Here is a 13858-nt window from a genome sequence, read left to right as displayed (position 1 = left end):
TTTTGCTGCTTGGTGAGTTTCCCTTGAAAGTTTCTTTAAAGATGATACCTAGCTCCTTTTTTCTTTGTTTTCTCCAATTTATTTTCTTTCTTCCTTTATTGTATCATGATGTATTTCAAGTAGTTCAATTCTTAAATCCTCTTTCCTAGATCTATTTTCCAGGTGAGCTATTTTACAAAAAAGATATCTATACATAGTCTTCTACTTTTTCCCATTATTTTCAGTTTTTAATTATTTCTTCATATATCTTAAAGTCATTAGCTGCCATTTGCCCAATTCTAATTGTTAAGGAATTATTTTCTTTTTTAAGGCTTTGAATAGGAGTTTTGACTTAGAAGTTTGTGTTTTTATCTTGCCTATCATCACTGTAAATTATACAGTAACAATCTTTTCCTACTCAGTTTTGTTCTTTTCCAGCCTACTTCTTATCTTTTAACTCTATATTAAATTGAGGTTCTGCTTCTATACTGAAGAAGGCTTCTTATCAAGCTTCAGGGTTTTGTGTAACTGTTTTTGGAAGTATTTATGTACTTGTAAGGTTTCAGATCTTCTAAGGTAGTATGATCTAGGGAGAAATTTGTTTACTATAGTTCTAGTCTGTGGATGACCAAAATCACTCTTTACTACCTTGGAACTGTGACCAGAAATCCAAATTCCCTGTAGTCACAAACTTTGATGTCCTACTGCTTTTTTACTGCATTAGAACTGAGACCTAGGTCCAAGTATAGACAATGCAACAGAATCCTGCCACTGGTACCAATAAAAGATCTTTAAAATCTCCTGATCAATTGCTAGATCCCCTTACTATCTGAAAGGTCCAGAAACTGCCACTAATCCAACTGATTCAGTTGTTTCTAAGACCTGCTCCTGGTTTTCTAGATCTGTTTTACATTGGTGCAGCCTGTGCTGTATTGTGTTCCACTTTTACTGTGGTACAATAAACAATTCCTACTGAATTTCTATGTTATCTTTCACTGAAAAATTATTTCATTCTGTCCTTTTGTGGTTCTGTCACTATAGAACTTCTTGTGAAGCATTCTATGGAGGAATTTGGAAGGGTTTGGTGGAGAGCTCAGAGAGAGACCATCCCTTTTCTCTATCATCTTGGCTCTGCCTCCAAAACTTTATTTTAAAGAAGTCATACAGATAAAGTGTCTTTGTCTAGGGAATATTAAATTATTAAGTCAAACAAATACTTCTCTGTCATTTCATTAAAAAAAAAAAAAAAAAAAAAAAAAAAAAAAAAAAAAAAAAACACCTTTCCAAAGGAATCTATAAACTTCACAATAGCATTAATGGTAGAGATTTTCTGAATGATTAGTTTGGCACTTATTATACATCTTATAGATATAGCTAAAGCAGTGGTTTCAAATGCAAATACAGTTGGATTCTTGTAGCAGCATATTGACTTATTTTTTAAGTAAAAATAATTTATGTTTTTTATATATTTTTCAATATTTTGTTAAATACTTCCCAATTGTGTTATAATCTGATTCAGGCTGTACTTTTTAGTTGTGCAGTTGGCAGAAGATCTGGGTGTTTAGCAGCTCTAGTTAAAAAGACTTCTACCTGATAGTAATTTGGGGTTCCTGAAATAATTTGAACATATATTTTTATTATTCATTCTAATTTAAAGATCTATTACAATAAATTTCTCATGTTCTTTCTCATTTCAATTGACTTATTCTCCATAGGAATACTAAACAATTTCTTACATATGATATATGAAATGGAATTGTCTCAATTAAATATATGACAAATAATCACATATTTAAAAAGTATGTCTAATAAATTCACTTTTCTGTTTTTGCTCTGCTTTCCCACTATCATGTACCTTAAAAGATCATAAACATTCTGTACTGAACAGTTAGTTAACAATCCTTTATTTTGTGCTTTCTATAGGCTGGGCATCAGGATAAGTATTAGAGATACAAATAAAATAAAAATAAAAAGATAAAAAAACAGTTCCAGTCTTCAAGGAGTTCACATTTTAATTTTTCATTGTCAGGGGCATAAATGTTAATGAATTAAGTTTCTTATACATATAGATATATAGATATAGACATACACACACACACACACACACACACACACACACACACATATATATACACACAAAATGTGGTTTTTGACCAGGCTTTCTAATTGAATCAAAGTCTCTGGATCTGCGGAAGATATGCCTTCTATAGTTGGGGCTGAGAATTTGAAAGAGATCACAGATCACATACATGAAAATATATATACAGTTACATTATTTTATGAAGATAAAGAAGAAAAAGACAGAAAGACAGACAGAAAGAAAGAAAGAAAGAAAGAAAGAAAGAAAGAAAGAAAGAAAGAAAGAAAGAAAGAAAGAAAGAAAGAAAGAAAGAAAGAAAGAAAGAAAGAAAGAAAGAAAGAAAGGAGAGAGAGAAATAGAAAGAAAGAAAGGAGAGAGAGAAATAGAAAGAAAGAAAGAGAGAAAGAGAGAGAGAGAGAGAGAGAGAGAGAAAGAGAGAGAGAGAGAAACACTAAAGTAGAGGTAAGTAGGTGGCAGGGGGTGTCAAATGTCTCCTCAAATATTTACTAGTTATACTATAACCTTGTAAGTCTACTTGACTTATATCTGCTTTACTTTGTACCTAACTCTCAAGAATATCTGGAGAATAAGGTGAAATAATATCTGTAAAGTTTCTGATAAATAGTAGGGATTTCATAAATTTTGGTTAAATTTGTGAACACTAATATAGGCAGCTGGTGGCTCACAGTGGATTGAATGTTTGGTCTAAATTCAAGAAGACATTAGTTTAAATGCAGCCTCAAAAACTTTGGCTAAGTGTCCCTGTAGGAAAGTCACTTAACTTGTTTGACTTAGTTACCTAAACTATAAAATGGGGGTGCTAAAAGCACTCACCTCCCAAAATTGTTGTGAGGTTCAAATTAAATCATGTCTGTAAAGTGAGGAACATAGTGTAAATGCTATGTAAATGCTAGTCATTGATTTAATTTAATCAAGAGGGGAATGTATTAGCAGCTGGGGAAAAAAAAAAAGGAAAGGCATTATACAGAAAATGTAATGTGAACTGACATTTAAAGGAGGCAGGGGAATTTAGAAATACAGAATTATTACTAGTCCCATTCTTTGCTTTATGTAAGCAAATGGAATTTAAATCTAAGTGGCTTTATATTTAAGCCTGAGAACTACAGACAAAGTGATCTTTGAAAAATGTTAAGAAAGTAATCAGGGGCGGAGCCAAGATGGCGGAGAAGAAACACACGACTCAGTGAAAGTGCTCACTCCCTCACAACCAATTAGATAAATTAAGTCTCAAAATTAGCTCAGGACTGATAGATACCACAAGGACTGGAAGCACGACTTACCAGCTGAAGAGAATCTGGAGTTTCAACAGGAAAGGTCAGTTCTCAGGGGAGGAATAAGAAAGACCAGCACAGACGGTGGGGTAGGGGCACACTGCGCCCATTGCGCTGGGAAGGGCTCTGGGATCAGAGAAGCCACTGAGGTAAAGGAATCTGGCACAGGCTGTTATCTCTTCTCTGCTAATTATTTAGCAGTTCAGAAGAGAAAGCCAAAATATTTTAAAACTCAGATTAGATTCCCCCCCCTCCCCACCCTGGGGGTGACTCAGCAGAACTCTTGGCACCAGGGGGTGTGGCCTCAGCTACCACCTGAGAATAGTTAAGAGATTGACAAGTGGGTGGATACGACCCAAGGCAACACACACTGCCTAGCTTAGCTGGAGGGAGTGGAACTCAGCTCCAGGAAGTCCCAGAGAAGCGGAACCTTTGAACTAGGGACCGCGGTTTCTGGCAGACACTTCCAGTTTGAACGCAGGGGCTTCTCACGTCACCTGCTGCAGACATCCACTCCCCACCCGGACACATAGGCTGGGCTTCTCGCTGTCTTCACTAATCTACGCTCTCGAAGCACAGTAGTGCTAATCACCTCTGAGGCACTTCCAGGGAGGGGGTGGGGAACTCTCTCCCAGAGCTCTCTCTTAGCTCAGGCTCAGGAGCCACTGCATCCATCCGGTCTGGGAGGAAGCTGGTAAAGAAGTAAATAATTTCCTACCCCAGGGACAGACCCCAAAAGATTTTTTTAAGTATGAGCAAAAAAGCTAGAAAAACCATAGATTCCTTCTATACAGAGAAAGAGCAGGTATCCAACCCCGAGGAAGTTGACAGCAGAGAATCAGTAGACAACAACCTAAAGGGGAACGATTCCTGCCCCCCATCACATAACTCTCTCCTAGAAGAAGCTCTTAAAAAATTGAGGGAGATCGAAGAAAAATGGGGAAAGGAAAGGGAAGTTATGATAGAGAATAACAACGTCCTGAAATTGGAGTTGGAAAAAATAAAGAATTCACAGGAGATGCAGGGAAACAAAATTAGTGAATTAGAAAAGGTTAAAAAAACCCAGGAAAGTAGGATTTCTGAATTGGAAAAGATAAAAAAGTCTCAAGAAAATAGAATTTCTGAATTGGAAAAAGAAAATAATTCTCAAAAAAAAAAAAAAATTAGGGAAATGGAAAAAAATTCAATAGAGCAAAATAATTCATTTAAAAACGAAATTGGGCATTTACAAAAAGAACTAAAAACTGTGAAAGAAGAAAATAACTCCTTAAAAGTCAGGATGGAACAAATAGAAATGAATGATTCACAGAGAACCCAAGAATCAGTCAAACAAAACAAAAAAAATGAGAAGCTGGAGAACAACGTCAAATACTTACTGGGAAAATCTATAGACCTGGAAAATAGATCTAGGAGAAATAATCTGCGGATTATTGGACTTCCAGAAAACTATGACCAAAAAAAGAGCCTAGATTCTATTTTACAGGAAATTATCAAAGAGAACTGTCCAGAGATAATAGAAACAGAAGGGAAAGTAGATGTGGAAAGAATTCATCGAACTCCTTCTGAAATAGACCCTAAAAAAAGAACACCACGGAATATTGTGGCTAAGCTGCAGAATTACCACACAAAGGAGAAAATCCTGCAAGCAGCTAGAAAAAAACAATTTAAATACCAAGGTGCCACAATAAGGGTCACCCAAGATCTGGCTGCCTCCACATTAAAAGATAGAAGGGCCTGGAACCTGATATTCCGAAAGGCAAAAGATCAAGGACTGCAACCAAGAATGAACTACCCAGCTAAGTTTAGCATCTTTTTCCATGGAAGAAGATGGTCATTCAATGAAACAGAGGAATTCTATATGTTTCTAAGAAAAAAATCAGACTTAAACAAAAAATTTGATCTACATCCACAAGACTGAAGAGAAACAGAAAAAGGTACACAGAACCCTTGAGAACTGTAACTCTGTTGTGGGTATATAAAAAATACTCAAGGATAATTTGATTTTACTGATATAAAAGAAAAAAAGGGGGGTGTAGTAAAGGGAAGGAGGTCGGTTCAGAAAAAGGGGAAGGAGTGATAAAAAGAGGGAAACTACATCCCAGGAAGAGACATAGAAAATACACCATATCTGAGGGAACTTAGTGAGGGGGAGAATCATTGTGTGAATCTTACTCTCATCAGAAGAGGCTCAAAGAGTAAATAATTAACATATTTGTTTTTCAGAGAATTTTCTCTCACCTCATTAAAAGGGGGAAGAGGAAAAGGGGAAAGGAAAAGGAGAATAAGTGAAGGGACTTGGAGGGAGGGGGGAGGGATCCTAAAAAAAAAAAAAAGAGGGAGGGTTGCGCGTCACAAGGGGGGTCTGTAAATTAAATATTGGGGAGGGGAATCAGGGGGGTCAAGGGAAAAAAGTATAATCTGGGGATAATACGATGGCAGGAAATACAGAATTAGTAATTTTAACTGAAAATGTAAATGGGATGAACGATCCCATCAAACGGAGACGGATAGCAGATTGGATCAAAAAGCAGAACCCTACAATATGTTGCCTACAGGAAACACACTTAAAGCAGGGAGATACATACAGAGTAAAGGTAAAAGGTTGGAACAGAGCCTATTATGCTTCAGGTAAAGCCAAAAAAGCAGGGGTAGCTATCCTTATCTCAGATCAAGCAAAAGCAGAAGTAGATCTCGTTAAAAAAGATAAGGAAGGAAACTATATCCTGCTGAAAGGTAGCATAAATAATGAAGCCATATCAATACTAAACATATATGCACCAAATGGTATAGCATCTAACTTTCTAAAGGAAAAGTTAAGAGAACTGCAAGAAGAAATAGACAGTAAAACTATAATAGTGGGAGATCTCAACCTTGCACTCTCAGATTTAGACAAATCAAACCACAAAACAAACAAGAAAGAAATTAAAAAAGTAAATAGAACATTAGAAAAACTAGGTATGATAGACCTTTGGAGAAAACTGAATGGCAATAGGAAGGAATATACTTTCTTCTCAGCAGTTCATGGATCCTATGCAAAAATTGACCATATATCAGGACATAAAGATCTCAAAATTAAATGTAGGAAGGCAGAAATAATAAATGCCTTCTTCTCAGATCACAATGCAATAAAAGCTACATTCAGTAAAAAGTTAGGGGTAAATAGACCAAAAAGTAATTGGAAACTGAATAATCTCATCTTAAAGAATGACTGAGTGAAAGAGCAAATTATAGAAACAATTAACAATTTCACCCAAGATAATGATAATGATGAGACATCATATCAAAATCTTTGGGATGCAGCTAAAGCAGTAATAAGGGGAAATTTTATATCTTTAGAGGCTTATTTGAAGAAAATTGAGAAAGAGAAGATTAACGAATTGGGCTTACAACTTAAAAGGCTAGAAAAAGACCAAATTATAAACCCCCAACCAAAAATTACACTCGAAATACAAAAATTAAAAGGAGAAATCAATAAAATTGAAAGTAAAAAAACTATTGAATTAATAAATAAAACCAAGAGTTGGTTTTATGAATAAGCCAATAAAATAGATAAACCTTTGGTAAATTTGATCAAAAAAAAAAAGAAAGAGGAAAATCAAATTGATAGTCTTACAAATGAAAAGGGGGATCTTTCCACCAATGAAGAGGAAATTAGAGAAATAATAAGGAGTTACTTTGCCCAACTTTATGCCAATAAATTTGATAACTTAAGTGAAATGGATGACTTTCTCCAAAAATATAGGCTCCCTAGATTAACAGAGGAGGAGATAAATTGCTTAAATAGTCCCATTTCAGAAAAAGAAATAGAACAAGCTATTAATCAACTCCCCAGGAAAAAATCCCCAGGGCCAGATGGATTCACATGTGAATTCTACCAAACATTTAAAGAACAATTAGCCCCAATGTTATATAAATTATTTGAAAAAATAGGGGATGAAGGAGTCCTACCAAACTCCTTTTATGACACAGACATGGTACTGATACCTAAACCTGGTAGATCGAAAACTGAGAAAGAAAATTATAGACCAATCTCCTTAATGAATATTGATGCTAAAATCTTAAATAAGATATTAGCAAAAAGACTTCAGAAAATCATCTCCAAGATAATACACTATGACCAAGTAGGATTTATTCCAGGAATGCAGGGCTGGTTTAATATTAGGAAAACTATTAATATAATTGACCATATTAATAATCAAATTAATAAGAACCATATGATCATCTCAATAGATGCAGAAAAAGCATTTGACAAAATCCAACATCCATTCCTACTAAAAACTCTTGAGAGTATAGGAATAAATGGACTACCCTTAGAATAATCAGAAGCATATATTTGTACCAGCAGTCAGCATAATATGCAATAGAAATAAACTGCAACCTTTCCCAGTAAGATCAGTAGTGAAACAAGGTTGTCCACTATCACCATTACTATTCAATATAGTACTAGAAACGCTAGCCTCGGCAATAAGAGCCGAGAAAGAGATTCAAGGAATTAGAGTAGGAAATGAGGAAATTAAACTATCACTTTTTGCAGATGACATGATGGTATACTTAGAGAACCCCAAAGACTCTGCTAAAAAGCTACTAGAAATAATTCAAAATTTCAGCAAAGTGGCAGGATACAAAAGAAATCCACATAAATCCTCGGCATTTTTATATATCACTAACAAAATGCAACAGCAAGAGATACAAAGAGAAATTCCATTCCAAACAAATGTTGAGAGTATAAAATATTTGGGAATCCATCTACCAAAGAAAAGTCAGGAATTATATGAGAAAAATTACAAAACACTTGCCACAAAAATAAAATCAGATTTAAATAATTGGAAAGACATTCAGTGCTCTTGGATAGGCCGAGCGAATATAATAAAGATGACAATACTCCCCAAACTAATCTATTTATTTAGTGCTATACCAATCAGACTCCCAAGAAACTATTTTAATGACCTAGAAAAAATAACAACAAAATTCATATGGAAGAATAAAAGGTCAAGAATTGCAAGGGAACTAATGAAAAAAAACTCAGAGGAAGGTGGTCTAAGTGTACCTGATCTAAAGCTATATTATATAGCAGCAGTCACCAAAACCATTTGGTATTGGCTACGAAATACACCGGTAGATCAGTGGAACAGATTAGATACAAAGGACAAAAAAGGGTACATCTATAACAATCTAATCTTTGACAAACCCAAAGATTCCAACATTAGGGATAAAAATTCATTATTCGGAAAAAACTGTTGGGAAAACTGGAAATTAGTATGGCAGAAATTAGATATGGATCCACACTTAACACCATATACCAAGATAAGATCAAAATGGGTCCATGATTTAGGCATAAAGAGGGAGATAATAAATAGATTAGAGGAACAGAGGATAATCTACCTCTCAGACTTGTGGAGGAGGAAGGAATTTATGACCAGAGGAGAACTAGAGATCATTATTGATCACAAAATAGAAGATTTTGATTACATCAAACTAAAAAGTTTCTGTACAAATAATACTAATGCAAACAAGATTAGAAGGGAAGTAACAAATTGGGAAAATATTTTTAAAAACAAAGGTTCTGACAAAGGTCTCATTTCCAAAATATATAGAGAACTGACCCTAATTTATAAGAAACCGAACCATTCTCCAATTGATAAATGGTCAAAGGATATGAACAGACAATTCTCAGAGGAAGAAATTGAAACTATATCCACTCACATGAAAGAGTGTTCCAAATCACTACTGATCAGAGAAATGCAAATTAAGACCACTCTGAGATACCACTACACACCTGTCAGATTGGCTAAGATGACAGGAACAAATAATGACAAATGTTGGAGGGGATGTGGGGAAATTGGGACACTAATACATTGCTGGTGGAGTTGTGAAAGAATCCAGCCATTCTGGAGAGCAATCTGGAATTATGCCCAAAAAGTTATCAAACTGTTCATATCCTTTGACCCAGCAGCGCTACTACTGGGATTATATCCCAAAGAAATACTAAAGAGCGGAAAGAGACATATATGTGCCAAAATGTTTGTGGCAGCTCTTTTTGTTGTAGCTAGAAACTGGAAGATGAATGGATGTCCATCAGTTGGAGAATGGTTGGGTAAATTGTGGTATATGAAGGTTATGGAATATTATTGCTCGGTAAGAAATGACCAGCAGGAGGAATATAGAGAGGCCTGGAGAGACTTAAATCAACTGTTGCTGAGTGAAATGAGCAGAACCAGAAGATCACTGTACACTTCAACAACAATACTGTATGAGGATGTATTCTGATGGAAGTGGAAATCTTCAACATAAAGAAGATCCAGCTCACTTCCAGTTGATCAATGATGGACAGAGGTAGCTACACCCAGAGAAGAAACACTGGGAGGGGAATGAAAATTGTTAGCACTAATATCTGTCTGCCCAGGTTGCATGTACCTTCGGATTCTAATGTTTATTGTGCAACAAGAAAATGATATTCGCACACATGTATTGTACCTAGACTATATTGTAACACATGTAAAATGTATGGTATTGCCTGTCGTCGGGGGGAGGGAATAGAGGGAGGGGGGGTAATTTGGAAAAATGAATACAAGGGATAATATTATAAAATATATATATATATATATATATATATATATATATAATAAAAAAAATTTAAAAAAAAAAAAAAGAAAGTAATCAAAATCCTGTTGAATACTTACACTCAGATCTTAAATAAGGATAATTTTAGTTCTAAGCTACGAGTCAATATTTAGTATCAAGAAAGATATAGATTCAGATTATAAACAGATAAATGAATTCACATTTGTTACAACAAAGTAAATTGTTTATTACTTTAGAACATATCTTATGAATAAACTTATTGCTTTAAAGAGAAATATAATAAAGTTCACTTTTCTGTTACAGGAAAAATCTCTGATATAATATTTTGGGAAAAAAAATTGCCAGATATTCTGTAAATACCTTTTTAAAGTAAATCTTTGCAAAATTACTTTATTATAAACAGAAGTTGATCTATTCAACAAAATATCAAACTAAATATGGCTTTAACTCTATATGTCCAGTTTGAAAGCAAAAGGATTTCCTAATTGAATGATTTGTTAATAGTAAAGAAAATGTGATATAAAGATATAATAAAGAATTCTTGATTGAGTGATTTGCTCCTAAACCATTAGTCAGTTTCTTCTAGGACTAGAATAATATCTTATTTTTCCATACTTCTTCATTGTTTTCAGTGAAGATTGGGATTTTTATGCTAACCCATAGTTATCTTTGGTATTCACCTCCATAGATAATGGACATTTAGGTGGAACAATTGCCAAGTCTGGCATCAGGAAGGCCCATTTTCCTGATTTCAAATCTGGCTTCAGACTCTAGCTTTGTGATTTTGTTCAAGACATTTACCCCTTAAATTATGGTATATGAAGGTTATGGAATACTATTGTTCTGTAAGAAATGACCAGCAGGAGGAATACAGAGAGGTTTGGAGAGACTTACATCAACTGATGCTGAGTGAAATGAATAGAACCAGAAGATCACTGTACACTTCAATGCTGTATGAAGATATATTCTGATGGAAGTGGATATCTTCAACATAAAGAATATCCAACTCACTTCCAGTTGATCAATGATGGACAGAAATAACTACACCCAGAGATGGAACACTGGGAAGTGAATGTAAATTGTTAGCACTACTGTTTATCTACCCAGGTTACTTATACCTTCGGAATCTAATACTTAATGTGCAACAAGAAAATGGTATTTACACACATATATTGTATCTAGGTTTTATTGTAACACATGTAAAATGTATGGGATTGCCTGTCATCGGGGGGAGGGAATGGAGAAATAACTACACCCAGAGATGGAACACTGGGAAGTGAATGTAAATTGTTAGCACTACTGTTTATCTACCCAGGTTACTTATACCTTCGGAATCTAATACTTAATGTGCAACAAGAAAATGGTATTTACACACATATATTGTATCTAGGTTTTATTGTAACACATGTAAAATGTATGGGATTGCCTGTCATCGGGGGGAGGGAATGGAGGGGGGGATAATTTGGAAAAAATGAATACAAGGGATAATATTATAAAACAAAATTTACTCATGCATATATACTGTGAAAAGAAATTCTAAAAAACAAAAAACAAAAAACAAAAAAAACCAAGACATTTACCCCTGCTTGCTTCAACTATAAAATGATATGGAATGAAATGACAAACCTTTCTTGTCTCTTTGTCAAGAAAACTCCAGATGGGGTAATGAAGAGTCAGAGACAATTAGAAATTGATTGAAAAACAAAACAAAAAAACCCCATATATTTATCTTTGTACAATGAATAGAGGCTTGAACTTGTATTTATGAATCCCATCTCAAACATTTAGCCTAACTTCTTAGTACTTGAAGTTTGAAAATTTCTATTAGCTAAATCATATAGTTATTGTAAGAAAAATACTTGATGAACCTTAAATTTCTAGGCAAATATGAATTATTAGCCATATGGACTTTTTATGTTTGGCTATAGAATCTGGGCTAAATTTGCTCAAAAGCTATTTTAGTAGAATATTGTTAGCATTCTAACATTTTAATAGAAATTTAGTTACTCTTTCTCCCAAGAGACTTTTATCTTAAACTATAATATAACTCTGTTAACAGTTAAATAAAAACATAAATAATAAATGCTTAATATAAAAGTTTCAATTACGTAGATTTCCTTTCTTATCTGGAAATACAATATCAGCTTATTAAAAATAATAAAAGGAAACATTTTTCTTTTTGTTATTATAGTGTGTTCTCTACATTTTACAAGATGATTCACACATTCAAAGACATTAAACTATGTAAGTGTTGGAAAATTTGAGACATTTTTTTCTGTAACAAAATTTCTATTTACTCATGAAGACTCTGGAGATCAGTTAGAAAGTATCCTGTCAGTACACTTCATATACTATTTGCTTATAATACTTTTTAGAAAGTTTCAGGTGTACATTTTAAAAATGAATTTGAATTTTTACTTCTAACGTAAATGATTGTTTCCTTACAAGACTATATACCAATTAAAAAAAAAAAAAAAACACATTTGTGGTCTTAGTAGGTTTTACTAGATGTGGTAATAAAGAAATGCAAAATTATTTTTCTTACCCATATCAGACATTTCTGGCACAGTTACGATATATGGTCCATCAGTAAATTTGGGTGCATTGTCGTTGATGTCTTGTACTTTGATAATAAATTCAGATTCAGGTTCAAGAGGTTTGTTTGTCCATCTATCAATAGCTTGGGCATGTAGGACATAGTGGGTCTTCTGCTCTCGATCTAGACTTTTGGTTGAATGAATATCTCCTGTGGTGTCATCAATGATAAATATTGTCCCAGCTCCTTCTCCAGTAAGGATATATTTCACTGATCCATCACCTTTGTCAGAATTGGAGTGTAGCTGCAAAAGATAAGATACAATGTAATATGTATTGTTATAATTATATTGTTTTATTACAATATTTATATATAGATTATAATTTTATTACTTTGTTATGAAAATGCTTCAATTTTGATTTTCTATGGTGCCATGATGTTGATAAAATTGATTTTTGTTATGATTTTGCAAGAAACTCAGTTAGTTTAAGAAATTCAATGATGAATAGACCCTTTAATTTTTTTATTTTACAGGTTATTTGGTCAAATAAAGTACATGTTTATGAGATCAATATATTATTATTATTATTATCATTTTATTTTTAAAAACTATGCTTGCTATATAAAGTTTCAGGACCAGAAATTAACCCACACAATTTATATCCATATTGTCTTTGAACTAGTATTACACTATGTCATTCCTTTCTTAGAGACTTAATTTACTGTATTTTTGTGATTCTGCTATATCCCCAAACTATTTCTACCTTACAATCAGGAAAAAAACATAACATAGAATAGAACTTTAATAATTACAAACTTTTCTCTTATTATCAATAGCTGCAAAAGTTCTGTTTTTTTCCAATGATGTTCTTAGGAAGTATAAGGTTAATTTAGGTTCAGAATTCATATTCAACAGGTACAGACACTCTAAGGGATTTTCATAAGCACAAAGTAGTCTGATTTGATATGTGACTCTTTAAATGAAAGCTGCCTTTCTGTTGCAGAGTGCACCATCTCAAGGTACCCACCAAGAAGAATATTCATTCATTACATATGATGACTATATTTTACTAAGGGACCTAGACAGATTTTCAAGGCAAACACAGGTTAGCAATAAATGCAACCTTAATCACAATGTACAGGGAGAGTGGTCTTCCCTTCTCAGGCTTCCTGACATTCCATTAGATAACTGCAAGCACATTCTTATGTTCTCAGAAAAAAAGTTATACATGGGATATGGCCAAGATTCATAAATATTCCTTACAGGTGGAAAACTAGAATTTTTTAACCTTAAAAAAATCTTGAAAATTTTATTTTGGCAGTTTATAAAAATTGGGCATAGGTTATTTGAGTGGATTGTCAATTGTTTGTCATCTCTGGTCTAAGCAA

General features: G+C 33.7%; 1 protein-coding gene across 8 annotated transcripts in view; it reads right to left on the bottom strand.

The window, feature by feature from the left end:
• The window catches only part of CDH18 (cadherin 18), an 860832-nt gene that overhangs the window by 338215 nt on the left and 508759 nt on the right, over positions 1 to 13858 (bottom strand). For all 8 annotated transcript variants that reach the window (XM_074279089.1, XM_074279095.1, XM_074279088.1 and 5 more), the window contains one exon: positions 12479 to 12773. In XM_074279089.1, coding sequence (XP_074135190.1) covers positions 12479 to 12773 — 295 coding nt within the window. The remainder of the gene's footprint in view (positions 1 to 12478; positions 12774 to 13858) is intronic.

Source organism: Sminthopsis crassicaudata, chromosome 1 (assembly GCF_048593235.1).
Source record: "Sminthopsis crassicaudata isolate SCR6 chromosome 1, ASM4859323v1, whole genome shotgun sequence".
Classification (NCBI taxonomy): domain Eukaryota; kingdom Metazoa; phylum Chordata; class Mammalia; order Dasyuromorphia; family Dasyuridae; genus Sminthopsis; species Sminthopsis crassicaudata.
The sequence above is the reverse complement of the archived record's forward strand: the minus strand, read 5'-3'. Positions and strand labels throughout refer to the sequence as shown.